This window comes from Wyeomyia smithii, chromosome 1 (assembly GCF_029784165.1).
Source record: "Wyeomyia smithii strain HCP4-BCI-WySm-NY-G18 chromosome 1, ASM2978416v1, whole genome shotgun sequence".
Taxonomy (NCBI): domain Eukaryota; kingdom Metazoa; phylum Arthropoda; class Insecta; order Diptera; family Culicidae; genus Wyeomyia; species Wyeomyia smithii.
This window is the reverse complement of record NC_073694.1, coordinates 34,461,232-34,486,357: the sequence shown is the minus strand read 5'-3', so window position 1 is coordinate 34,486,357 and position 25,126 is coordinate 34,461,232. Positions and strand designations below refer to the sequence as shown.

The 25,126-nt window shown below is 40.4% G+C and overlaps 1 protein-coding gene across 4 annotated transcripts in view; it reads right to left on the bottom strand.

Moving 5' to 3' along the window:
- Positions 1 to 25,126, bottom strand: part of LOC129718377 (uncharacterized) — a 46,391-nt gene that overhangs the window by 681 nt on the left and 20,584 nt on the right. For all 4 annotated transcript variants that reach the window (XM_055669116.1, XM_055669117.1, XM_055669115.1 and 1 more), the window contains 5 exons: positions 10,070 to 10,622; positions 9,536 to 10,010; positions 9,322 to 9,469; positions 8,215 to 9,259; positions 3 to 1,265 (listed from right to left, as the gene is read on the bottom strand). In XM_055669116.1, the coding sequence (XP_055525091.1) occupies positions 3 to 1,265; positions 8,215 to 9,259; positions 9,322 to 9,469; positions 9,536 to 10,010; positions 10,070 to 10,435 (3,297 nt within the window). In that variant the 5' untranslated portion in view covers positions 10,436 to 10,622. The remainder of the gene's footprint in view (positions 1 to 2; positions 1,266 to 8,214; positions 9,260 to 9,321; positions 9,470 to 9,535; positions 10,011 to 10,069; positions 10,623 to 25,126) is intronic.

Here is a 25,126-nt window from a genome sequence, read left to right as displayed (position 1 = left end):
ACCTGTAATCGCTTGCTTCTGTTCTCCTGCAGCCGCTGCATTAGGGTGATACGTTTTCGAGGCTCTGCCGACAGTGAAACGATACCAACATCTTCCGCTGTGGTACCGTTGAGGTTAACCTGAGACAGTTTTGCCCGGTGATCCGTCAGGTGAGCCTCTATGTAGCGACGGAATTCGGCCTCGGTCGGACACTTTACCATAACCGGAAAATCGGTCATCCGGACCACCTCCAGTCCCGCTGCACTTCGGGACGCGTTCAACTTATTAAGAATCTCTATCGAAGCGGAGATTTTCTGGGGCAACGGAACGACACTGTTGCGCCGGGGGATGGATTTTCGCTTCTCTCGAATCAACTCCGGCAGAATAGAGCCGGTTGAGGCACGTTTCGTATACTTGCGTTTGATTTGTCTGTCGGATTTATCCTTGGTGATCGACCCGGATTTGCGCTCTTTCTTTATCACGGGCCAATCTTGGATGCCAGTTACAGAGCGTTTTTTCTGCGGAGATATTCTCCCCGGGTTAAAGGCACGTTCTTGAGGAAGCTCGGGCAGCCGATAGAATGCTGCTAGACCTTGGTCCACCTGCCGCTTGGCCATTTGATAAGCTGCTCCCCGTGTTAACTCCGGTGGCAGTAGCTTGGGCTTAGGAGCATGGGATCGCAGGGTTTCCCGTTTGTTTTCCACTCGTTTTTCCGCCGATTGGGACGCGGAAGGTGTACGACTAGGTTCGGATTTAGGTTTAATGGGGGATACCACAGGCTTATCCACGACTAGTTCAGGTAGCGGAAAATCTTCGAGATCTTCTTCCTTATGGAGAAAATGGGTCAGATCATAAACGAAATCTTTGTCTACAGGTTTGATGCGGTTTCTTATAGGCCGCTTCGAGGTAGGACTAGTACAGTCGTCGTCTTTTTGTTCCACGACTTTTGATTTGCTGTCGGAGTCTTTCAACAGGGAAAGTGACTCTCGGACAATTTTTTGTCGAGCGCGTTTCCGGGGTGATTCATCGAGTTCCCGTACTGGTGGCGCTAGGTTTGCGTTTGTTAGATCAGCTGCTGTATTGGAAGTGTCAACGGAAGCGTTGCAGGCAGTGGACTCGGTGAAGGATATGTCAGTTCCACTGGTATCACAATTACGGTTAACACTCTCAATAACAGAGCTTATTGGTTGTGTTGTTTCTTCTGGCAGAATTTTATCGTCTTTCTCGACTGGTTGGATATTTATCAACGAACCAATATCTTTCTGGTCGCCTTTGTAGCTGTGATCCTGGAAGAAAAGACGAAAAGCAATCAGTTACAATTTAAGGGTGCTGGTTATTTATGTCTTTTGCGGGAGTAGAACAAAGTCAGCAAAAGCATATTAAACAAATATAATTCATTGAATTTAGAAAAGTTTAACAGATTCTCGTAGACAAACATTTTCAATCAATAAATTTCCGAAATCCGCGTACCGTAAACTGGGGTGACTTTGATCACTTTTTTGATTGTATCTTAAATATTTTCGGAATATACTAAAAACAATATTGTTTGATATTTCTAAAATAAGTACTGGCATGCATTGAGAAAGATTCAGTCACTACTTCAAAAGTTTAGTAACAATTTTACTGTTTTTAAATAAGCTCTAAAAATTTTAGACCAATCATCATTCCGGGGTGACTTTGATCACTTCATGATGAATTTGGAGTAACGCTTTGCTACTTTCACTAAATTAAACAGCCTAAAACGACTTAAACGAGTTCATAAATATGGAGAGCAATTTGGGGGCCATTCACATTCTACGTGAACAGTTTATGTTGACAAATGTCCAAGATTCATACAAAATTTTTAAAATATTTATGAATGATTATCCACTGAGAGGGAAGGTGGTCTAAAATCATCAAAAACCAGTCCACGTGAAATATGACTTATGCAATTGTCCAAATTTGCATGTTACTTCACGTCTTGGGTTTTTGTTAAGAAGAAATATGTAATACGCTGTGGAGATTATTGGGACTCAACATTGCCTTCGAGGAAAAACTTGCAAAAATAACAATGAAATGCATTGTTATAATATTTGTTCGTCTTAAGAACTAATCTGGGAACAAAATAAAACAACTTTACGTATTGCAACTTGTTGTTTTGAATCTGCTTGAACTGATTGTTTGTATGCAACAAAAATCGCCAAAAATACACTTTATTTTCAATTAATATTTTAGCATGAAAAACACTGTTCAAATAGCACGAAATTCATGAATAGTAGCAGTGCAGATACATATCCACACAATCAGTGAAGATTACGACAAATCCTAAGCACTACGAGCGCTTTTTTAGCACATTTCCAAAAAAGAGGTACAGTGATCAAAGTCACCCCAGTTTACGGTACTAAAAATTCATCTGTAAACAATTTTTTGTCTGCACAAAACACTTAAAAAATTAAAAAAGTGAGTTTAATGGAGTCAACAAAAAGTTTACCACCATTGCAAAGCAATGGCACCGGGCTCTAGTTTTCGATAGACCGAATTCATCGTGTTCAGTGCTAAAGAAATTGCGTTGGTACTGGAGCACCCGTGTATCTGCTGGCTGTTATGGAATACTTGGTAGCTGTTGAAGTGCTGAAAATTATAGCAAATCCTGCCGTGTTAACAACAGAACGAGAATCATCGCCCGTCATATGCATATGGCAATCCGCAATGACGGGTTATGAAACAAACTTGCCGGTTTTCACTATTATGACACACCAATGGCGCTTCTAAGCGCCCCAAAATTATGTGATTGTAAAGTAGTTGATATTTTTCGACCACTCGCTTTCTAGATGGCGGCCAGTAGAGCTATTGGAAATGAGAAAAAATGTTTCGTTTTTTCTTGTATTCTGTTGACTGCGAAGCTTCTGATCCACTGAGTTTCCCTCGAAAGCCTCGTTTCTTAGCGCCTTGAAATCATTTAATTGAAGTAGATATTTTCCTACCACTCGCCATAACGTTGCAAATGGGAAAAGGCAAAGAAGTGTTTCGTTTTATTTTCCATAATATCGTCTACGAAGCTCCGTCCCATTGAAAGTTTCGCTTAATATTCGGTTTTGTTTTCAGAACTGATTGGACAAAATAAGGTCTACATTTCTCAATAGTACGATTATTAGCATCACAATATTATAATTTGTCGCACTTTTGTGAACGCATATCTAATTTTCCAACCGACTGTTGCAAGAATGAAGGAAATCCTATTAAAAATGACTGAGTTTAAAGCGTTTGAAAGTCGGCAATTTTCGTGACGCTCTCGATGTTTTCGGTTTCTCAATTTGTAAACCAATATGTTGCCGTAAGACGTAATTGTACGTCAAAACATAAAACATCAGAGATAATCAAAGGCTTCTAACGGTTTTCTAGTACGGAACATTAGCTAGCTTCTTACTCGCTGGTTTGGAGTTTACCATGGTGAACCGTCTAGGGCTTTAAAAGGTGAGTTGACAACCTGGAAGGAACGACCAACTTAGCTCCCGTCCTCACAACTTCCTTTCTCACGCCTCCACGAGTCACATGATCACAATAGACTGCCAGCTGAAACATCGACACAGCTGGTTGGCGTAGCCTGGGCAATGTTTCCAACCCGGCAATAGCTAAGTGAGAAGGTGCGACGCGACCATAGGCGCACTAACCATATTTCGGCAGTAGAGGAAATGCTTCGCCAACCTGAGCGTCTGTTCACCAAGATGGTGCGGCTCAAAACAGCGTCTGCTCTCCATGTTAGGGGCGGCTGATCGACGTCCTGGTGTCAGCGTGGGACTCTAAACAGTGCTGACACGATGGTCCTCCGGCGAGACAGGGGGTTGGTGCAGGCCTTACAAGCCAGCCATAAAAATCATTAGTACAGGAAGCAAGCAATGTAAATTCGGACCGGAACAATCGGCATGGACCCAGGCAACGAAAACGGACCTACTTATTTACCTTTGTTGGCTAACGGACCGTTAACCGGTCTAGGGCCGAAAGAATTAGAGATGTCCAGCTTCTTCTGTCTTGGGCAGCCGCTCTCCAGTCTCCTCGTACACCAGCAGATCGTGCATCTTCTTCCACCGCGCACATCCACCGCGTGCGAGGCCTACCACGGAGTCGACGGCCTCTTCCAAGTTCTCTACTGAAGATAGTTTTGGCGGCTCTCTCGTCAGGCATCCTGGCTACATGTCCAGCCCACTGAAGCTTGCCCGCTGTATTACCTTCACTATATCAGCATGTTTGTATACATGGTACAACTCGTGGTTCATGCGTCTGCGCCACACTCCATCTTCCAGTTTCCTGCCAAGTATCGATCGCAGAACTTTACGCTCAAAAACTCCGAGCACTCGTCGATCAGCTTCCTTCAGCGTCCATGTTTTATGTCCGTAAAGGGCCACCGGGAGTATCAGCGTCCTATACAGCGCTAGTTTTGTGCGAGTTTGCAAACTACGGGACCTTAGCTGGTTACGCAGTCCGTAGAAAGCCCTGTTCGCAGCTGCAACTCGTCGTTTCACTTCACGGCTCATATCGTTGTCACATGTCAGAAGCGTACCAAGATAAACGAAGTCGTCAACCACTTCAAATCGTTCCCCATCTATCTCCACCTCCGCACCAACACCACGGGGACTCCCACGCTCTCTGCCAGCTACCATGTACTTCGTTTTGGCAGAGTTAATGACTAGTCCCAATCTCGCTGCTTCTTTCTTAAAAGGTATGAAGGCCTCCTCCACGGCCTTACGGTTGATACCGATGATATCGATGTCGTCCGCAAAGCCAAGAAGCATGTGAGATTTCGTGATGATCGTACCGTTTTTTTCCACATTTGCTCTTTTTACTGCACCCTCAAGAGCGATGTTAAACAGTAAGTTGGAGAGCGCATCCCCCTGCTTCAGTCCATCCAACGTTACGAACGAGACTGATGTCTCGTCAGCTATCCGCACGCACGATTTTGATCCCTCCAGTGTCATACGAGTCAGCTTAATTAGTTTCGTAGGGAAGCCATGTTCCAGCATGATCTGCCACAGCTCAACGAAAACGGACTAACGATTGGAAACTCGGATGATGGAACTGCAAGTCCCTTAATTTTTTGGGAAGTACCCGCATTCCTTCCGACTTAAGTGTGGGACTCTCAAGAAACTGCAGACAAGCTGCTATGAACCGAGGACGTCGGCGTAACAATGTGACGCAGGTGAATTCCTGAGGGATGTTTCACCAGGAAAGTAAGTAAGTAAGTAAGTAAGTAAGTAAGTGGTGAACCGTCTCAACGTAGGCTTCGATAGATTTTGATTCTCAGACAGTTTTTGGCGACGCCCGGATGCTTCATACGGAAATGTCCATCCAGGAACGCCTCTGATTGCGCCGTCTATCCATTTCCGTTTAAAAAAAAATATAACATTTTCAACACAAACGGCCACGAAGATCATGCTGCGGCCTTGGATGCAGGGGTCATACTTCGTCTGAGTCAGCCTTCTCCAGAGGCGGCCGACGATTAAGTATTACGTCGACAAGTGGCCTTTTGCCTCTTTAATTCTTCATAGCCACCCGAAAACTGGTAGTTATCCACATCCACGCACTCGGGACACATGAAAGATCCCGAGTGCCGAACATGTGTAGATACTGTCTGAAGCAGCCCTGCCCTAATAGAATCTTTGTCAGGTGGAAGTTCACATCTCCTATCATCTCCCGACCCATCTTGATATCTCCGGAATAAGTCGGTGCATCAATCTACCCTTCGCGGAACTGGACCTGCTATCTGATTATCAAGAATGACCTTCTGGTACCTCGGTACTTCACATCCTCCTTAATGGCGATACTGATAGGCATCATGCCGAGCAATATGCAGATTGCGTCGTACGACATTTTACGATACGCATTCGCAAGCCTTACGTACATGAGCCTATAGGTACATTCCAGTTTACCACGATAACCTTTAGTACCAAGCGCTTTAGACCACGCTGGCCCAACATACCTAAGAATGTACGGAACCACGCTGGCAAGAAGTTTCCGCTTGCTACCATACACCGCTGGGCTGTTCGACATTATTCGAAATAGTTCTGCAATAGCCGTTAAGTCCCTTTCACAGACATATTCGACGTGGCTTTTGAACGTAAACTTGTCGTCAACCATAATCCCCAAGAGTTTCAGAGAGCGCTGTGAGGTAATGGCGCAGTATCCGACTTTGACTACCGCCTGATTAACGATTATTCGCAGCCGTCAGTTAGATCTCTCCAATAAACTCACCATAGACCTCCAGCTTTATTTGGTCCGCAAAGCCGACTATCACAACCCTTTCATGAATTTTTAGCTTCCACACTCCATCTTGCATGACATTCGACGACACCGGGCTCAGGATGGAACCTTGCGGTACTTTTGCACACCGGAACATGGATGCTCTTAAGTGCGAGCGCTTTTTAAAGCGTTCTTCATGTCAAGCGTGACGATTGCGCAATAGCGAATGCCCCTTCTGTTGTGCTGGACTGCCACCTCCTCCGTCTTGGTGACAGCGTGGATCTACGTTTCCGGAAACCGAATTGGTTGCTTGTCAGACCGTTTACACCCTCTGTGTATTCACCAGTCTGTTGAGAATAATCCTATCATGGCTACGCCCATCAGACAGATAGGTCTATATGCCGATGGGTTCCCTGGCGGTTTCCTAGCTTTCGACAATAGGATGTTGTCGCTTCCACCACTCCGGGAAGAGGCAGTTATCCAAGCACTACTGCATGACTACCCGGAACAGCCCGGAGGTTACTTTGATGGCCCTCCTAATGGCCAGGTTTGGGGCTCCCTCCAGTCCCGGTGCCTTGGTCATCTTTAAGGGGTTGGTGATCACAATAAGTTCCTCATTCATAACCCTTGCCTCCTCCACAACCTCGACATAGCTGTCGTCGCTCACGGATTGGATGTTCAGCAAGTTGGCCGACCATCTCTGATCTGTGTCTGAGATACTAGAACATCGGACATGAGACTGGACCACCGGAGGCCGGGGACTGGGCTCGTGGCGTGGAATAAATTCCTCGATGATATGCTACAGCATCGCTGGTGATCGCAGACGCCTACTGTCTTGCACGGAGGCACGCACTGCGGAGGACCGCCATCGCGTCTGTCCACCAGTAATCGGTGGCTATCCATTCCTATGTTGGCGGGCTCAAGGCATAATTGCGGTGCATGCCCGCGATAGTGTGGCAACTAATTGGCAACTAATAATCAGTCCATACAAAGACAAAAATATTAGAAACATTGAATAAATGATTTAGACAAATGCCGCGCAGGAACAGACTTTTCTGGAAAACTAGCACAGAAACCCCGCATATACTCCCGAAGTCACGTAGAAAACATAGACGGATCTCTGTCACTGTGCACAGGTTCGACGTAGGACTATGGATAACATAAGGAAATACAGATCTCCATCGTCACGATTTTCACGTTTATCGAATTAACATTCAACAGATAAACAGCTAAGGTTCAAGGCACCGCCAATAACTAGAGCCGACGAGAAAGATTGCCTTCAAGAGTGTAGGTTACTTGTTTTAGCTTTCATTTTTCACTTTTCTGGCATCTTTAAAATGCGTAACAAGCTGCACACAAAAAAAAAACAAAAATGCACCATTTATGTTTTAATCCCAAGCATATTTTGGTCTTGAGAGCTTTAATTGCTTCTATAGCCGAATTATAGCAGAATGAAATTTAATTAGCATCTAAAGCGCACTAAATATTAAGAGCCAGTTCGCGAGAGGCGCAACCGCATGTTGTTTTGATGTTCTCCGTTTGGGCTGAATATTTCAGCGTTTGTTTGTCAGCATACCCGCCGTTCTGTCCCATTTGGCACACTTGGCTCATACATGACATTAAAGCTCTTAAGTTGCTCTACACAACGCTATATTCAGATATTTTTTTCTAGCGATGTTGAGACGAGTAGGATGACCTTGAAAATTGACAATTTTCAAAAGAAAAATGCTTTTTTTTCGTCATGTTACCTCTTTGCCATATATTGTGACCATGCGTTTTGAAGTACTCTCAGTGTAGAATAATACCACAAATTTTCAGGAAAATCCATCAAGTCTAGCAGGAGTTATTGCACTTTTTAGTATTTGGACAACAAACGCTGAAAATTTCAGCTCAATCGGAGAACATCAAAACAACGTCCCTCAGAAAGGTGGTTGCGGTTCTCGCGAACTGGTTCTTAATAAACTAATCGTTCTACTGACTTTATCCATCTAACTCATAAAAAAAATGTCAAATTCAACATACCTGCAACAAATGATTAACCGTGTCCACCTTCCGGTAGCCCTTGAAGTCACAAACAGCGCACCAGTATCGGCGCTGGCGATTATGAAACACCCTTAAATGACGTTTGTACTTTTCAGGATCATCATACCGTTTACCGCATCGGCACACAATCTCACCATTCACCTCCAACCGTTCTCGCATTTCCTTCTCGTTGAGTTCCTCTTCCTGTGCGCGTTTCTTTCGAACCCGTGGTGCGCGTTTGGCCTTTGGTGGAAGCTTCACAGTAACCGTGTATTCTGTCGGTTCTTTCTTAATGTTAGGTACAATCAACTCTTCATTTTTATCCGCTGACGAATCTTGCTGGGGCTCGTCCTGTTCCCAACTGATGTCGTCGGTGGCGTTGCGAAGCATTATAGTGGGCTTCTTACGTTTGCGTCTGCTGCCTTCGGTGCAGCTTAGTGACGCAAGTTCTTCAGGTTTGATCGTTAGCACACTTTCACTTACACTAGCGCAGCTGGTAGATTCCATTTGGTCCTGAGGAATTCGGCTTTGCAGTGCCGCAAGCGGCACATCGTTCGAGTTGGATTCATCGCTGCTATGTGCCGTAGAATCTTCAGGTTCCTGCTTAATTTTAACACCAACCGGTAGCTGTGGGGAAGCAGGAGAATGTTTCACTTTACTGCGCCTGCCGGAAGAGTTTCCCGCTTTGGAAGGTAGTGGAACCGATACAGCACCATTTTCCGTCTGACGGATTTTTTGCGTACAGGTCTGCCGGTGGGTCGCTAGTACCGCTTTGCGGTCAAACGTTTTGCCACAGTAGGAACACATTGGGCCATGATCGAAATGTTCCAGATTTTCCATCCAAGCTCGGGTGGCGGCCGCCTCATCACGTGCTTCCTCCGATGGTTTCTGATCCAAGGGTGAACTGGTGCGAGTGTTACTTCCAGCGGCGGATTGTAACAGACGAGACACTTCTCTGGATGGAGCTTTCAGCACTAATTCATCCATCCGGGTGCGGCGCTTAAGTATGGCTTCGCGCATCAACTTTATTCGGCGCATAGATTTTCTGGAAAAGGCAATCACTCGTGATTTATCATTGAATGGTGAAGAACAAAGATGGTGACTCACTTGTGGTCATTACTAAGATGTCGAATCACCGATCCTGGCGTCATGAAGGTTTGCGGACACGAAGGGCATGTATAGACAAACGTCGATGGCGTGTGCTTCATTTCACCGTGCAGCTGAAGCATACTTTCCGTATCGAACTGCAAATTACCTGTAATAATACGAAGCGATAAATAAACACACTGTGGAATTCCTCGTTAAACAGTACAGTACTCACACTCATGACAGTTCAGTACCTTATCCGTTTCAATCGGTTTAAAATACTGATTTGTAGATTCAAACGCCACCGATGTCGTCGATTGTGGCCGTGACGACGGATCCAGAACTTTTCCATCCAGCCCGAGCACGGTGTTATTATTGTTAGCCAAATTTTCCAGCTCACCGACTTGTGCCTGCATGTTGTCGGCGATGATGCCATGCCGAACCGTTTGATAGACGGCCGCCCGGGAATGAGGAACGCTGTCCAGCTGGAGCACGTGCTGCTGCCGTTTGAGATCATCTTGCGCTATTTTACAGTTAATCTTATCGTAATAGTCAGTCAGGTTATTTTCGACGCTGTTACTGTTGTGCTGTTTGCGTTTCAGTCGCTCGATTATGCTGGACAGATCCTTGTTCAGAATGTCTGCGTGAACACGCTTCGCCTTTCGCTGACTTTCCTGCTCGGCCTGCAGAATTGTGGCGATGTCTTGGTCCTGTAAGGGATGAATATAACTTTAATTTGTCTTTTTAATTAAAACAGTCGAAAACTTACCAAAAAACCATCATTTTGAAAATGAAAATTCTGAGCCGCATTGAACAGCTTCCGACAGTACACCCGCTTGTGCGATATAAAATTGGTCAGGCTGCGAAAGATGTTGCGACAAACCCGACATTCATACAACAGATCACACTCGCTAGTTAGCAATTTACGCAGCTCTTCGGTGCCCGCTTCGTACGCTTTGTGGGCTTCGAGAAAACCGGTCACCGCCGTCAGGATCGGTTTGCGTAGCAGACTCAGGTCGGGTTTTCGCTGAGCTGCTCCACTTGATCCTCCACCCGAGGAGGAACGCGTCGTATCGTCGTCCGACTCGGCGATCGATTTGCTAATCTCGTCCAGTGTGCCGGCTTTTGCGCGCATTTTGTTGCTTCTTTCTTGGTGCTGCTTTCGAGTAGGAGTGTTTATGGAGTTGATTATTAGGTACTTAGTGACGGCATATTGCGATGATAGTTTGGTTCTAGCGAATTGAAATAACGCGTAGTTGGTGGAAGAACAGGAAGTTATGAGGGGAAGCTCAAACCGTTCTCATTCAACGCGTTTGTTGAGCCTGTGAAGGAGAAGCAAAAAGTTGCAATCAGTGTTAGTGTATTTGTTTTAGAGATAAATATTGTTTGAATAGTTGCTGATCTAGCAAGGAAGGCATCATATTATGATTAACAGGCATAACTGAACCCCAACGGTCGTAAAAATTGCATGATACTGGAAATTCATCCGAACATGTATAAGCTGAGATTGCAAGCTTTTTCGATTAGTAGCTGTCTATTTATCTTTTGTCAGATAATAATCCTGATTGCGATTCAGTATCAGTAAACTGGATTAAGATATGGCCATTTATACCAACACTGTTATTCAAAATCAATTTTAGCTCAAAACTCACGCAGCGGTAAAAACCAATTATTTGCCCAATCCTCGCAATCGATCAAGCTAGAAAGGTTAAATTGATGGCATTACTAATCAAAATATTTCTATAACGATAAATTATGAGCTCCCAAAGTAACTCTAGCAAACCAAGTCCTGTTTGGCGAAACCAGAAAAAAATAACTCACCCCAAACGGGTTGAAAATAATGCTCCTTGAACAGCAAACAGCATCAAGTGGCCTTTAAATAGCAGCGTAACTGAATCGAGGTGGAGAGTTTGCATCGTGAACCACCCACTCCTGCCGGAGCAGAACTTTATTCTGTGTAGAGTGGTAATCGGTGTGGGTCTTTTAAATTAGCCTCCTTATTGTGTTGTCTCCTCTCTTCGTTCCTGGACGGAGAAAATATCCACTTTTGCTGTTACCCAACTTGTTTGAAAAGGATGACAGTTATGAATAGGCAAACAGGGCACATGACTCGACATCGATTGACCTACAAAAAGTTGGCAATGTTTTCATGGTAGCTAATTTGTATTTCACACTGTTCCCTCGTCATTTTTCCAATAATCTCAGTTTCGAACAACTCAAACAGCTCGCTGCGTAACGCAAAATGGGGCTTCGCATAAGCCCGCATAAGAGCATTAAAATTGTCACTCAGTTGCAAGGTACTCGCCACCATTCTGTTGAAACAAGATCTCCTTTGAATGCATGTTGCTGCTGCGCTAAACAAAGGAATCTGAGCAAATTGTCAGACACGCAAAATCCGGTGCAATTTAACTGATTCGAACGAAATTCAGGACCCCTTACTTTGACACCACGATTATAGGCTTGTTGTTCAGCAGATGTAATTCGAGACTACCCGTTTTTTTAGGACCGGGTGACCTGCAGTGCTGCACTTTGTGTATCCACACGTGGTTCACTGAACTTGAGCAGAAATGTTCCAGTGAAGGTCTCCTGGTTAACTGGAAGGTTATCGCGTGGAAAGGTTAACAGAACTCGTTTTATTAAAATCCCACAAATATGGAAGATATGTACTGACAGCGCATTGATTAGATTCGAACGTCTTATCAATCAATTATATGACAAGCGTAGTATAGATAGCGAAGGTATTTGACTAGGCAATGGGATGAATGCTTGATTTTCGATACAGATTTTCCTCCAATAGCACAAAATAAGATTGCTAAAAAAATCAGTGACCAAAAATAAGTTATCAATTGATCAAACAATAAATTGGTAATTTTAATAAGGTTTCCGGCTAGGTTTCCGGTAGTAGAATTATCCTCAGATCCGAAAAAAAAATAAAATATCCGATGCAAACCGTGATCCAAAAGAAGAATCGATATTTCTTCTGACCGTTTTTTTTCTTTGCCTTAGTGGTTTTGTACACCTATATGCAAGCTAATAATAAAGGAAAAGCACAAAGCTTGAAGCCACTATATATCAACTTCGATACACGGCTCACAAAATTTTAATAAAAAAGGTTTTTTACAACATGATAAATTATTTAAAAAAAACCACAAGCTAATTTGCTGGAAGCAAAACTAGCAAAATTATTCATCGAATACATTGTAAAAGGGAAACCACGTAGAAACTGTTCACTCTTCACTCTCTTGATGGCATAACCATACCAATACTACCGTTCGAAATTCCATGAAAAATGGAATCAAATCAGACTTAACTAATCACCAACAAATAACTAAATTTAAATTTGAATCCCATTCAAATGACAACCCTCAAGGCTCGCCTTTAAGATTTCTTCTCTTTATTTTGTAAGTGGACGAAATCTCCTTAATTCTAACGACACGAAAATTTTGGGATAACCAGCGAATAACAACATTTTTATTTTGTAAACTACATGAAGAAATAATTTTATCCCTTTGTCGTTTAAAAACAAACGCATGTACCTTTGAGCTTCGCGTGTCATTTTTAGTGAAATGAGCCATATTTTCAGATATCGGCATCACTGTCATCGGTAGAAATTAGCAAGATTTATACCTTTGGTATCGACTCTATTTACTCCAGCCTTAGCATTATCCAATAATTGCTCTAATATCCTAAGGAATTTCCCAGCATCTTGTTATTTTTGAATCTTTGATTCAAGGCCTCCGAAAACGTACTTTTTTTGTGGTTCCGAGTGCGATTTGAGATTATTGTCTCTTTTGGCCTTTTGAAGCGTTTTCGTCGTTCTGAGCTGCACTTGAGATTAAAAGCTTTTCTAGTTTTCAGAAGCGTTTCTGGCATCCTGAGCTAAGCTTGTGATATCCTTTATGAATTTTTCCTGACCCTAAAAAGCGTTTTTTGCCATTTATTTTCTTCCCAATGCTTTCTAGCCTTCAGAGACGTTTTCTGCCATTTGCGCTCAACTTGGGATCATTTTTCAGGATGGCCAGAGGATTTCCATTTTCCCGGTTAACCATTTTTATTTTTCGCGGTATTAAAACGCAAAAATGTCGCGATTATTTTCTCGAAATTACTAAACTAAACTTAGGATATAATTCAGAATTCATGTGCGCTTCATGTTTTCAGAATTTTTCACATCAATTTTTGTTTTATTTTGAGCAATAGTTTTTAGGAATATTTATAGTCATTTCAGACTTGAGCAGAATCATTTCAAATCGCCTGGAAATACGCGAAAATTAAATCGACCATTTTTGATTTGAATGAAACTTTGCACACGTATTTGGCTTAGCAAACTGAGCATTTTTCACAGGTGGAGAGATTTTTTACACCCATGAGTTACATTCAAAAAGGGCGTATGCCTTTTGGCATAGGTTTTATTCGAAGCATTGTAGCCCAGAAACCGTTGGTTGTATAGAAAAACTGTCTGAGAATGAGTTGTAAGCAGGCTTCTTCCGTTCTCTTGATTTTTGCTCAAATTTCCTTTTCTACCTGCCAAACCCCTTGGAGAACTAGACTTTCTCTCACACAGAGTGAGTAATTATCCACATTTAGGCGTAGAGTATTTCAGTCGCAGAGTTCCTTTTCACTCTTTATCATCACGTGTTAGGGATAAACCTTTATTTGCTCTCTCAGTTTAAGAGGGAGTAGTTTTCGATAGCTTCTCCTTTACTAGAAGAGAAGTTGGCCAAATATCAAAACATTTAGGTTCATATTGAAGCCATATCCTAACCGTTTTCGAATTTAATATTATAGGAAGATTCACAACTCACCATGGGTGCGTATTCTGCAGAAAGTTCGATTTTATACTGTTTTTGCCGCACCCCAGAGCGATGAGAACGGTAACGCAATGCTCAGTTGGTCGCCGAGCAATTTATTTCATTTTTCTTGCGTGCGCGGATGCTCTGTCAAATTAGGAGCATTTTTTCGTCAGAGAAACTATTACTCTGCGCTCTCTCTACAGCAGATGGTGTGATGCACATTGAGTAAGCTCGCAGTTGTTAAGAGGGAAGAAAACTCTTTCTCTTTAAGATGAAGATGAGCAAAACAAAGCCTGGTTGTACGGAATTAAAAATGCACCACAATAAAATATACACTGTACAAAAAAAAATTTTTTTGACCGAAAAAATTAAAAATTAACATTAAATTTCAATTTAAAAAATAAAAGTTGATTTTTTTTTATTTTTTTTTAAAGAAACTTGACGTTAATACGCAACTTTTAAAAGAAGTCCAGGATGGAGAAATGAAAAATAATTTTTTTATGGTAGATTAATTTTTTTATGAAAATTCTAATTCAAACATTTTTCAAAATATTTGTATTCTGATGATTTTAAAAGATGTAGAAAGTCATTTTGAATCAAAAAGCTCTTGGTAGTAAACATTCTAAAGGCATTGGTTTTCGAATTATTTTTAATTTAAGCTCGAAAAATTATATTTATTTAGGAAAATACACGTTTTTCTGAATTTGTCCATGGTTCTCCAGCAAAAACCATACGTTCATTGGAATGCTTGATCAGAAATATACAATTCATTCTTTGACAACAAAACTATTGGGCGAACGGTTCTCAAGAAAAGAGTTAAATGTTCTAAGTGATATAAATATATATAAGAATCAAATATCTATTTTCGAGTTTTATTATCTTAGGAACATATTTTTTTATGACATAGATACTTTACAGAACTAGTTTCACCTTATATTTTATATACATCATAAGTAAATGATTCGTCATCTTTTGAAAACAGCTTCGTTTGTATTATATTTTCTGAAATCGGAACAAAAGAGTAATACTTTTGTGTGGCAGCTATTATTATGGATTTTTGAAAAAAAAAAAATTGCTCCATTCTGTTACTCCCTTGTTCATATTCTTCATATGATACCCAACTAAATGACATTTTTGATGAATTTTTATTACTTTTCTGATTAGACCAATCATACAATTCTTTTGCGCTTGTAATGGGATGTTCATGTTCTTTAGCTAAACTTGCATTTCCTACCATTCGTTTTAATATGCCACCAATTGCATCGCATGGACCTTTAACATGAGAAGTCGCAAAAAAATGCCACTCTGCATCGACGTTATATTTTGTTTTGAACTTGTAAAGTTTTTTCTATTTTTATATTGTGAGGCAGCTCCATCAGACATTAATATCGCTTTTTGAAGTAGAATACTTTTCTCAGGAAGTTCGGCTACATAGGGATGTGAATGAAAATCTAAAATCGAAAAAAGTGAAAAATATGTCCAATTTTAAATGCTAATAAATCGGTTAGTATTCGATGGATTTCCTTCGTTCTTGCAGCAATAGATTGGAAAATCTTCTAAGATTCTTCCCAAAATAAGATAATTGTAATTTTATTATTCACACTATTGTACTATTGAAAATAGTCAAGCCTTGTCAAAACGAAAAATTCGACCTCTGATTGGTTTTTCTCAGCGTGTGTCGCCAGACAGCCATTATTCCCCCCGTGTTGGGGCAGCATGATGATTGCCATCAGGAAATCCAATTTCGGAAATCAAAATGCCTTTTTTAAGGCAAATAAACTAGTCATTGAAAGTTAATAATTTTAGTCAACGCAAGCAAGCATTCTGTGTTGCATCCTAGCAATTCAAATTTGTCGCACCCGTCTAATTTACTGAATGTGAAATAGCTTCCACAGTGCATGTTGTCCGTGTATCTTAATTCCACCAATGTTAGGGCAGCTCAAAGGTTGTAATTAGCAACCGATTTTGAACCGCAACATGCTTTTTTCAAGGCAAATAAAAAAATAATTGAAGATTTATAATTTTCTGGCATCAACACAAGCAGACATTCTGTGCGGGATGCAATCAAATTCTGTTGTAGTTGTCTAATTTTTACTTTCACTTTATTTAGTAAACTCCCCACTGTAGGGGCAGCGCAAAGGCTGCAATCAGCATAACCGACATCGAATAATAAATTGCCCTGTTAGAACGCATTCACAAAAGCAGTTAGTTCGACTATGCAGACTTAATATGAAGTCGATTCAATCAATCAGCATAAACAGAATTTCGTCGTCTCCCAGCTGCCAAGTTGCAACATGACGCAACACGCAACAGCGAGCAAACGAAATCGCTTGATCTTACAAACCGCAATAAGACACGGGTTAAAACCGTTGCGTGTGTGAGAGCACCATCGGTGTTTATTCGCTGGATACACTATCTACTGTCTACTGAACGCAATAATCTGCTTACATGCGACACGGGGACGGGAACATTTTCTTCAACCAAGCTGCACAACACGACACAAAACATGTTATTTTGTTGCTTCAATGGGAGTGCTATCGGTCCGGCTCGACAAGAAATCATTTTTGTGCATCCGTGCTACGAAACTGAGGAAAAACTTTAGAAACTGAAAAAGAGGTGGAGCTTATCAAATGATCGCTCTGAGTCAGAATGAAGTCACACATATTTTTCAAGTTATATCATTCCACCACGTACTAAAAATAATTCATTCCTATTTTCATCCCTATATAAGAGCCTGTTTTAGTCGAAGCCGCTCATGATAGTTCTGAACAGCGACGACAGCAGTCCTCCCTTAGCAGCAGCGGAAGCGAGCAGTGGGTACCATCGATAGCGGATAGTGGCCACAACTGTGGCATGGCTGTGGATAAGCGTAGCAGTTTCAGCGGATCTCACCATCGATAGCAGCAGGGCCAGCAGATGCAGGTACAGCGGATACCAATGGCGGCCACAACTGTGGCATGGCTACGGATAGCGTTGCAGTTGCTCAGCAGTTGGGCCAGCGTATAGCGGCCACAACTGTGGCATGGCTATGCATAGCGTAGCTGTTGCAGCGGGTATATCAGCATCGATAGTAGCAGGGTCAGCTGATGCAACGACACTCCCTTCACTAAAATGCTGTTTCAGCGTGGTAGCGGGAAGCATCAGCAGCAGGCTTGCATGAAGTGAATACATCAGCCAGCAACTTTCTCTAAGGCCTCTGCCATAGTAGACGCGAAAAGCGGCGCGAACCGATTCGCTCGGCCGTAGGTTAATGTACAGCTCTACTGATGGCTGTACATTAACCTACAGCCGAGCGAATCGGTTCGCGTCGCTTTTCGCGTCTATTATGGCAGAGGCCTAATGGGAAAGTTGTATCATTTTGTTCAGAAGAATATTATTGTCGGTAATATTACAGAGATGCGATTGCGTAAATCCAATTTTGAATTGAACAATTGTTCTTTTGAGAACAAATAAAACACTTATTTGAAGAGTTAATAGCTTTTGGTACCAATAGCAGTATAGTGACAGCCTCAGCGGTAGATGCAGATGCAGCCGGTACTTCCCTGAGGCCGATGTAAAGGTAAATGGGAGCAGTACGGCGAAACAGTTCGGGTTATGCTTAGACGCGCGTCATTTTTCGTTGTTGATATTCCCCACATGAAACGACGCGCTTTCGTTTGATAGCGGTGGTATTAGCGGTAGATGCATTTGCCAACACTTCCTCCAGTAAAGCCGTGTCTAGTTTTCAATGTGAAAACACCTTTCTCATTGTGTTGACCGTGCGCCTTAGTCCTCACTATCAAGGTAACACAGAGATGTAAGATAAACACTACATCCTATGATAAATTGAACAATTGTCCTTATAAGGACAACAAATGAATTAATGAAGATTTAATTTTGAATTAGAATACTTCTCTCAGGAAGTTCGGCTACATAGGGATGTGAAATGAAAATCTAAAACTCAAAAAAGTGAGAAAAATTTCAAATGCTAATAAATCGGTTAGTTTTCGATGGATTTCCTTCGTTTTTGCAGCAATCGATTAGAAAATCTTCTAAGATTCCTACCAAATGCATGAAATTGCAATTTTATCATTCGAACTATTGTACTATTGAAAACTCTTAAGCCTTGTCAAAACACAAAATTCGACCTCTGATTGGTCGTTATACCGCGCTTTCCCAAGCACGGTCGGCAGAGTTATGGACCTAGTAAATTGGCCTATATAAGAGCTTCATCAGATAATAAACAAACATTTCATCGGATATTAAATTGAACAACTGAAATTTGAAGAACACAAATGATTTTTTGAAGAGTTAATATTTTCTCGTTTTGCGCTATAATCAAAAGTTAATTATCTTCATCTACATGCATACTCTGACTATTATTACGTGTTTGCGTCGCTTAGTGTTTGGCTACGGTCATGCAGAACGCAAATAACGGCGCGATGCGATTCGGCAAGACGAAATCTGTTGAAATGTATAGCTCTACTTCGCCTTAAAAAGAGCTGTACATTTCACCACGGTAAGGCGAATCGCATCGCGCCGGCATTCGCGTTCTGCATAACCGTAGGCTTTGTTCCGTTCCCGTTTAATGATGTCGTAATAAATGTGCATATTACAATTCGGCAGCACTTCAACTTCTCATTTGCACAAAATTTAAAAATATTCAATGAACTTCATTCAAAATATCAGACAAAAAGAAATTACAATACTGTTAATGAACGGTTAACGTTTATTTACTAGAAAAAACGACTGACACGCAAGCAGCCGGGTTATCTTTCTTGTAAAAGTATTCTACTTCAACCTTGCGGTCGTGGCTTTGCATACAACCTTCTTGTGATTTTTCAAGTCTATTGTTGTTTTCAAAGAACTCATTAATTTGGCAATGAACACCTGAACCGCAACAGAATCATGATGGAGTACTTCCGATATTATGATGAAGCTGGTATTCTTAAGTGTTCCAGATTCTGAATAGTAAACAACGAAGGGATGAATGGTGGCTTGACTATCATTCAAATAACTAATCGAATCACAAATTGATAAAGACGTATTAAAATGAGCTTGACTGTTCAATGTTTTTAATTTTGCAATAACGTTTTTGTTTAATTTGCGTAAGCTTGATGAGCACCGATGACCAGGAAAGTGTTTTCAGCATTTGGGCTTGGTGTATTCCATTTTCACTTTATTCATCTTCACAAAATGCAAACTGTTACTAAAACATCTGGAGTAGTGCAATCGTATTTATATACGAAAACAGATATTATTAGTAACCCAGTAGTTATTGGTTGCGTACTTTAAAAACAGTTAGTATTAGTAAACAAGTAGGTAGTGTTGCACGACAAACATTTTTTTTTCATAAAACATTCGGCAAGGTGGAACGTGTAGGTAGGCTAAGGTATAGCGCTTGAGTTATTTATCCAATCGTTTTGTTGTCAAAGAATGAATTGTATATTTTTGATCGAGCATTCCGATGAACATATGGTTTTTGCTGGAGAACTATGGACAAATTAAGAAAAACGTGTATTTTCCTAAATAATTATAATTTTTCGAGCTTAAATTAGAAATAACTCGAAAACCAATGCCTTTAGAATGTTTACTACCAAGAGCTTTTTGATTTAAAATGACTTTCTGCATCTTTTAAAATCATCAGAATAAAAATATTTTGAAAAATGTTTGAATTCATAAAAAAATAATGTTTGAATTCATAAAAAAATTAATCTACCATAAAAAATTATTTTTCATTTCTCCATCCTGGACCTTTTTTTTTAAGTTGCGTATTAACGTCAAGTTTCTTCAAAAAAAAATCAACTCTTTTTTTTTAAATTGAAATTTAATGTTTATTTTGATTTTTTTTGGTCAAAAAAAAAAAATTTGTTTGTACAGTGTATATTTTTTATGGTGCATTTTTAATTCCCTACAACTCATTCTCAGACAGTTTTTCTATGCAACCAACGGTTTCTGGGCTACAATGCTTCGAATAAAACCTATGCCAAAAGGCATACGCCCTTTTAGAATGTAACTCATGGGTGTAAAAAATCTCCCCATCTGTGAAAAATGCTCAGTTTGCTAAGCCAAATACGTGTGCAAAGTTTCATTCAAATCAAAAATGGTCGATATTCGACCATAGGTCATTTCGCGCGATCTTGCTCACTTTCAAAAATTAATGACTGGTTTAATTAAACTGTTTGTTACTTTCTGCACTTTCTGGTTAAGGTTATCAATATTTTGTAGAGTCAGTTTCTGCCTTTTTAAAACAAAAACAATATCGCACGCTAGCCTGGAGGGCTGATAGCAGTCTCGATCAACTAGATTAGTTGAGAGAATTCGTTATCGATATTGTTTTTTCGGCACATTTTGCTTGTTGTAGGATAAGTACAACGATACACCGTGCCCCAGTGCTGAGTCGAGGATATTTCCAGCTCGAGAAGATCCTCGACCTGAACGAGAATTGAACTCGACATCACTAGCCACTAACCTCAGAACCACGGGGACCAAGGCTTTTTTAAGGGGTTATATACCTTTTTGGTCGAGAAAAATGAGGGAAGTTTGAATTTGTTTTAAAGTGCATAGCACCATTTTTATCGCGTCAAAGTGGTATTTTTCTGAAAGTACAGTTTATCAACAACAAGAAAATACGTTTGATTTTGAGATATACCAATTATTACTGGAGTAATGGCCGTTTCCCCGAAACGCTATTTTTTGACAGAGGCTTGCGGTGATCCTGATGGAGACCTACCGGATCAACCGAAATAAAAAAACTCATATTATTTCATTAGTTTAGAAGTGTGCCGGGTCCTTGAACGATCGCTTTTATGAGTATTTTGTTTTCAGTGCAAACGGGAACGTTTTTCCCAAAAAATGCACGTTTTGAGCGCAAAAAAATGCATTAAAATTTTTTTTGCGGCAAAATGTAACTGTATGTTTCAAAAAGCGATCGTTCAAGGACCGGCGAATTTTATAACGAAAATTTAAAAAAAAAATGAAGGAAATCGATTCAGTAGTTTTCCCGCAATCAGGATCACGACAAAGTCATTTTCTGGGAAAAACTATTTCGAGATAATCGCGTGTAAAGTTTCAAGTTTAGCTTATGCGGCCGTGGCGAGGCGCGTTGCAAATCGCTCTAACTTTCTTCCTATTGCTCAGATCTGTATGAAAATTTGTGGAAATGTTCTCAAGATGTTGTGTTTGAAGATAATGTAATCAAATTTTTCCGGTTTTTTGAAAACTGAAAAGGTATATAACCCCTTAAGCCTTTAGAATATTGTTTCACAAATGTTGAGTTTAATTTAGAATCGTTTTGGGTGCTTCCAAGTTTTAGCAACTTTGCTTTCATTTCGAACCTCGAGAAATTTAATTAATTGTTTTAAAGCTCTATTACGAAATTAGGTTTAATTAAAGTGATTATTTGAAACTAAAATACAAAAATTCAAAATTATCTCGGTAGAATTCAGTAAGTTTTGCTAAATTTGTATTTTTTCCATTTCTTTAATTCATTTTCCTCTCGACAATTGGTCGGCGTGCGACCAGACCGAACCAAGCGCCATTTTTTCAAAAATTGAGTTCTTAACACCAGTGGATGTTAAATTTGATAACATATCTTTCATTATAAAACGAAATCATTTGAACAGTTAATAATGGTATTATAACAAAATTTCTTTGCAGCAGTTTGCAAGAAACATACGGGGTGGTTAAACTTTCATCGCCGATTACTCGAAATAAAGTTTTTGGCGCTTGGTTCGGTCTGGTCGCACGCCGACCAATTTAAAAAGCGATATGACTTTAAAATGTTTTTACTCCAAAACAGAAAAAATAAACTGTTTTCCAGTTATCTCTTTCAGTTTTTTTGTAGCTGAAAAAGGTAGTTTTTTTCGTAGTTTTTTAAATAAATTCTGCACTTTTTTTGACCTCGAATAGAGAAAACATTTCGGCTTTCTTGAACCTGTCATGATGGCCGTTTTCGGCTTATATTATGCTGGTCTCGAAGTGCTGGCCTCACAAGCTAGTCGCCGTAGGTTCAAGTCTCGGCTCGGGAGAGACTGAGGGACGTAGTGTCAGCAGGATCGTAGCGCTAGTCCCACACACTAAAACAGTTGGCTGCGAAGTCTGTGTATAATGAACAGAAGATCGTGTTTCGAATCGGAATGTAACACCAAGGTTTCGTTTTGCTTGTTCCGGAGCCACAACCTTCTCCAGAACCTTGGTTTTATAGACATAGCGTAGATTTTCACGTTTTTCTCGGTAAATACCAGTGAGGGGTCCACACGCCGGATACGGTTTAGGTAGAACGGGGGAATGCTGACCAACGTCGGCGCCAACAGTCGATCATTTTGGACACTGTGCGGCTGTTGCGAGACAAACAGTTCATCAGAAAACACGAACTTTCGACCTACATCCTGAGAAAGTATCAGTTTGGCTCTGTCCAGCCTCTTCTTCGTTGTAATATCCGTTACCCCGTGAACCTTGCGTTTCTTGTACGACTTCCCAAAATCCTTCTTCATGATGATGTGGGCAGTCCAAATCGATACATCCTCTTGCAAACAATTTCACTACGTCGCACAGTGTGTTGAATGTATAGTAAGATAGGACGAGAATTAAAACTACACGATTTTGTCGATAAAACATGTTGATGTAACGAGCAAAGTTGTTCATTAGCTTCATAGCTACTAAATGCATAAAGGTCTTATTAGATTCACTTAATCACAAAACTGTCCCAAACGCCAACGCACTCATCCTATACCAGAAAGAAACCGTTAATCTCTTTGTTAAAGTTGTACACTTTAACGAAAACTGCGGTTTCTATGTTTCACTTACTTTTACATAATTGCAAAAGTGACTTAAGCGCAATTATAACGATGAAAATGAATTTTTTAGGTGTTTTTTTATGTGTTATTTTTATCATTCTTTTTATATATTTAATAACCAGAGTAACAAATAAATTTGAAATTCTTCATGATGCATATAATAATATCTTATCATATACAAACTTAAAATTATAGTTTCCTTTTCCCTTTTGTTTCGATTATTGTTTCTCATTCACGATTCGTCTTTACTGGGTGCATCTTCGTCGTTTACCCAGAAATACCTGAATAAACACAATTCGTCTGGGTCATCCACGCAATTTTTTATTATTACTGTTTTCCGATTGAAAGACACGGAGGGATCTGAACCCAAGAGCAAAGATATAATTAAGTCCTCATTTGTGTTAATCCTGGTAGTTTTTCTTGTGTGGTTTATCGAGCTTTTCGAATAACTTTATGCGTAGTTTCTAGGGCTTTCGGCGCTATGGATCAACATCTTATGTACAGGTAACGGCATATAGTACCAGCTGTAACTAGAAGTTTTCTTGAAATGATTTGATTTTTGGTTTGTTTCAATGCGTAAATACTTGGAAAGCAATATTTATGAATGGCATTAACAGTTTCTCGAAGTACAATGTATTATGGTTCTGAGAGATCTAGATCTACAAAAGCGCTAGTGCTTCTGCGGGAGTCAAATGTTTCAGGTCGTAGCAGCAAATACTAGTTCTTTTAGGGAGTTATTTTCAACGAGCTCTGCAACTCGCCGTTTATTAGTTCTAGTTGAGCAGCTTTTAAAATGTTTCTGAGGACTCCCACGAGGAAAAATGTTGTTGTATTCATAATTAAAATTCTCATCGAATCGAGGAAAAGCAAGCGGTGACTCCAACTAAATTTCATGCTTTTTCATGAAACACTTTTTTATTCTATTGCATTTCTCGTACTTCGAGTTCTATTTCGAACAATATGCAGCAGAAAACTTGTGCAAATTTTCATAAACCTGCTCAGCTGTGTCTTTTGGTAGAGACAATGTCAAGTAACGAAATACACATGTTTTTTTTGCTTACACTGCAGTTCTAAAAATCTCTGCCGGTTTACGAGCGATCAGCATTGACCTACAAAAAAAATTTCGCAGAATTGCAGGAAGTTGCAACTTATTCTTATATATTTTGTGGAGGAAACTTCAAGTAAACTTTTGATATATGTTTTAGAGAAGAACTCGGTTTGAAAGTTTGAGTTCGCGTTTATCAAGGATTAATAATAGGTCAACTAAGTCTCTCTATCAATGAACTATACAACACTAACCTTGATTGCTATTTTCCATTATATTTCATTGGGATACACGAAGTAATTAAGTTTTAACAGCGTTTAGAAAACGAGCGACAATTTAGCACGAAATGTGAAACCAATGATTGCTCTGAACGCTGACGCTTGCTATGGTTTCAATAGTATTTGTGATGCTTCCCAAAGCTCACCAATACTTGTTCACAGCCCAGGAGGTATCTGTGAATACTTCGGGATACTTGGTGCATCCAAAAAAAAAAAAACGATTTTTGTCTATGGCTCACCGCACTGTGCGGCGTCGTGGTATTTTTCATAATGCGCGGTAAACAAACATCAAATTACAGCAGGTCGACACCGTGTGCGTCGATTAGCCTATATATGAGCACCTACACAACGATGAAAAGTTGTATTCGAGCTTATTGAATACCTTGTATTTTACATACTTTTAGTACGGCCGGTAGATCAATAATGAATAACGAAAATAATAACGGTCCAAGAGCAGAACCTTGTGGCACACCTGCTAAAATGTTAACTTGACTTGAGAGCTTATCGTCGCTTTCTACGATTTGGGTTTTTGGATCCAGGTACGATTCCATAAGCGTCACGAGAGAATGCAAATTGACTGGATTTTTTTTTAATTTGTCAAATGCTTTGGAAACATCAATAAGTAGCCGAAACGGTAAACTTTTGTTATCAATAGCCCGATGAATGTCATCATTCACCTTCAAACGAAATCATGATTGGTAGGACTAGTCCAATCGAAAGTGTTGATAAAAGATTGAATTTAGGAGCAAAAAATGCTCATCGCACGAAGGTTTTTTAAGCCAGAACCTCTGAAACTTTTTCAAATTGGTATGATTTTTGAACCTTACCATGCACGCCATTCTGTGTTTAATGAGGGATCAATTTCTTTTTCGCCTATTTCTGGCTCAAGCTAAAAAATCGGTTTTTGGTCTTATCTGGTTCTTTAGTGGCAGTTTC